This window comes from Colius striatus, chromosome 1 (genome assembly GCF_028858725.1).
Source record: "Colius striatus isolate bColStr4 chromosome 1, bColStr4.1.hap1, whole genome shotgun sequence".
NCBI classification, from domain to species: domain Eukaryota; kingdom Metazoa; phylum Chordata; class Aves; order Coliiformes; family Coliidae; genus Colius; species Colius striatus.
Window position 1 is genome coordinate 51797718 of NC_084759.1, and position 2953 is coordinate 51800670.

At 63.5% G+C, this 2953-nt stretch overlaps 1 protein-coding gene across 1 annotated transcript; it reads right to left on the reverse strand.

Moving 5' to 3' along the window:
• Nucleotides 1-1442: 1442 nt before the first annotated feature.
• Nucleotides 1443-2387, reverse strand: SOX21 (SRY-box transcription factor 21). The gene has a single exon (XM_062020525.1). It carries the CDS (start codon nt 2286-2288, stop codon nt 1443-1445), a length of 846 nt encoding a protein of 281 aa, XP_061876509.1. The 5' UTR covers nt 2289-2387.
• Nucleotides 2388-2953: the final 566 nt, after the last annotated feature.

The following is a 2953-nucleotide window of genomic DNA, read 5'->3' on the forward strand; positions in this document are numbered from 1 at the left end:
AGAAAACCATTTACACTTAAATGTTAAAACCAATACTTAATCTTTTTTTTTTTTACTTTATATTACATAAAGCCAAAATGAAACTAAATACATGTTAGCCAGCTTCATTCACAAACATTAGTCAAAATATACACATTACAAAAGTAAACAAAAAAAAGAACTCTAAACTGATTTGAGGATTTCTGCTTTTCTCTAAAATTTGTTTTGTTTGGGTTTTTTGTTGTTGTTTTTGTTTTTAATCGCCATTTGCAATTGAATTGCAGTCGCTCTAATATAAGCTAAACAGGTAGGGTACTCCAAAACACATGTGAAACACTTCACGTTGGCAAAGGGGGGGGAGACGGATTTTCTGTTAAATGAGAATACTCTTCTGTCAAAGCAAAGCTCTGCTTCAGTTCAGCTAAATAATAAATAGATAATTATCACTCAGACAAAAAAAGTCTGATTTAACCTTAGATAATATTGCGATCCACGAGCGGTCCCGCAATATTTTTATTCCCTTTGAAAGGCATTCCTTTTCTTTTTTTTTTTTCAGGTTAAAACTGAATCGACCGTGGGCGAAGGAAGTAACAGTTTTGAATCCGAGACCGAACGTTTCCACAGAGATATACAAATTTACAGTCATGGGGTGAGACTTAATCAGTGGAAAGGGGGGGAGTGGGGTGATGGACAGAGGGACACACGGGGGACTGAGAGTCACGCGTCTTTCCTCTCGTGGAAAACACGACCTGCGTCTGTCAGCGTCCCGTAGCAGCGAACGGCAGGAGCCCACGCGGGACAGATAGGCCGCGGAGGCGGACGGGCAGCATCCCACACGGCCGACTCGTTCTTTACGTGGATCCCGATCCCCCTGGCCCACAAGAAGCTACGAACCAAGTGCACCGCGCCCCTCACCTTTACCGGGGCTGTAACGAGCCTTGTTCTGCCCCCCCCCCCAACTTTCTCCCCCCCTCCCCGCCCCCCCCCACTTTTTCAGCGGCGGCAGTGCTGCAGCGGGACTTTTCCGAGCCCAGCATCGTGTGGGGCGTGGGGAGCAGAGGGAGGGGAAAGCCCGTGCCCGAGGAACTAGCAGCGCGGCGAGGAGGATCCGTCGGAGGGACGGAGTTCCCCGGGTCTGTCCCGAACAAGCATTTTGGGGCAGGTCAGGGCGGGTTGGTTACTTTTTTTTTCTTCTTTTTAAGGTTTTTTTTTTCCTCTTTCAGCTCGGCTATCTGCAAAGACCGCATGCAACACACACAAGCTCTATGCGGGGCGGCGGGCGGGGATGCGACCTTCTGCGGGCGACGCGCAACAGGTCGGCGATGGCCCCGGCGCTCCCAGCCGCCGCCTGCACCGGTCCGGCCCTGCGGCGGAGGCTCGCCCTCCTTCTCGGTCGCACGTCCGGCACCAGCATCCATCTAGGCGGGCGCCGGGGCTCTGCGCCGGCATCCTCCGGCCGCGGGTCATAGGGCCGCGGCGTAGGCTGCGGGGTAAGGGTCCAGCTGGGGCTTGCCCATGCCCGGCAGGAGGATGTAGGCCAGCGGCGGCTGCAGCCCCGGGCCGGGCCAGGCGCTGCAGTTGCAGGGGATCATGTAGCCCGGGTTACCGGGCGACGGGTGCGAGTGCGTGTGCCCCCCGGCGGCGGCCGCGGCGGCGGCGGCGGCAGCGGCGGCCCCGTGGAAGGCGCCCGCCCCACCAGCGCCGGGGTAGCCCAGCGAGGAGGCGTAGGGCAGCCCCGAGCCCGAAGAAGAGGAGGAGGAAGAGATCTCGGCCATTTTGGAGCCCAAGTCCAGCAGGGAGTAGGGGCTGCTGGCGGCGGCGGCGGCGGCGGCAGCGGCGGCGGCAGCGGCCGACTGAGGGAAGAAGACGCGAGCGGCAGCGGCGGCGGCGGCGGCCGCCGCCTTCTCGGGGTTGGCGAGCAGTGACTCGGGCACCAGCCCGCCGGCCGCGCCGCCGTGCAGCCCGCCCGCCTTTAGCCCGTGCGGGTGCTCGTGGTCTGCCACGCCGCCCAGCCCGTAGGGCACGGGGAAGGCGAACTTGTCCTTCTTGAGCAGGGTTTTGGGCTTCCGCCGGGGCCGGTACTTGTAGTCGGGGTGCTCCTTCATGTGCATGGCCCGCAGCCGCTTTGCCTCGTCGATGAAGGGCCGCTTCTCCGATTCGGTCAGCAGCTTCCACTCGGCGCCCAGGCGCTTGCTGATCTCCGAGTTGTGCATCTTGGGGTTCTCCTGGGCCATCTTCCGCCGCTGGGCCCGCGACCACACCATGAAGGCGTTCATCGGCCTCTTGACGTGATCCACCGGCTTAGACATGGTGTCCCCTCGCCGCCCCGGCGAGCAGCCGCCTGCCCCGCGCCGGCGGCCGCCTCCTCCGGGCGCTTCGCCCGCCTCCTCGTCCTCTTCCTCGCCCACGCTGCGCTCCTCTCCTCCAAAAGCAATCTCGGAGGGTGCCCCGGCGCGGCGGCACCGGCTCGGGCGGGTGCGGGACGGCGGTCCCCGGCGCGGGTGCGGGGCGCTGCCGAGCGGCGGCGGCGCCTCCCCGTCAGGGCGCTGCGGCGGGCGGGACGGGGGCCGCTCCCCGCCTGGGCCGTGGAGCAGCTCTCCGCGCCGCCGATCTGCGCGCCAGGGCTTTTCCTCGGGACTCCCCGCGAATGGCAGCGGATGGGCTCCAAGCGGGACCGCAGCGAAGTCTCGACGGCGGGGGCGGGAGCCGGCGGCAGGCGAGCGGCGCGGAGGGGGGGGTGTCCTCGCTTCACTCGCTGCGGGGCGCGATGCTCCTCGAAGGTCTCCGGTGCGGCGGCGAGCCCCGGACGGGGCAGCGGTCAGAGCCCACCTGGTGCCATCGCCGCCCGCGGGAGCTCGAGGGGCAGCCCACCGCGTTGGGGCGCGGTGCGGGACCAGGGGCCGCGGCGGCTTGGGCGCTGCGGGGAGGCCCCGGGGGCGAGGGACGGGGGCCCTTGCTCAAAGCCGTCCCGCTC

Excerpts from the sequence above, each read along its gene's own strand:
- SOX21 (XM_062020525.1), bottom strand. The coding sequence starts at position 2,288 with ATGTCTAAGCCGGTGGATCACGTCAAGAGGCCGATGAACGCCTTCATG.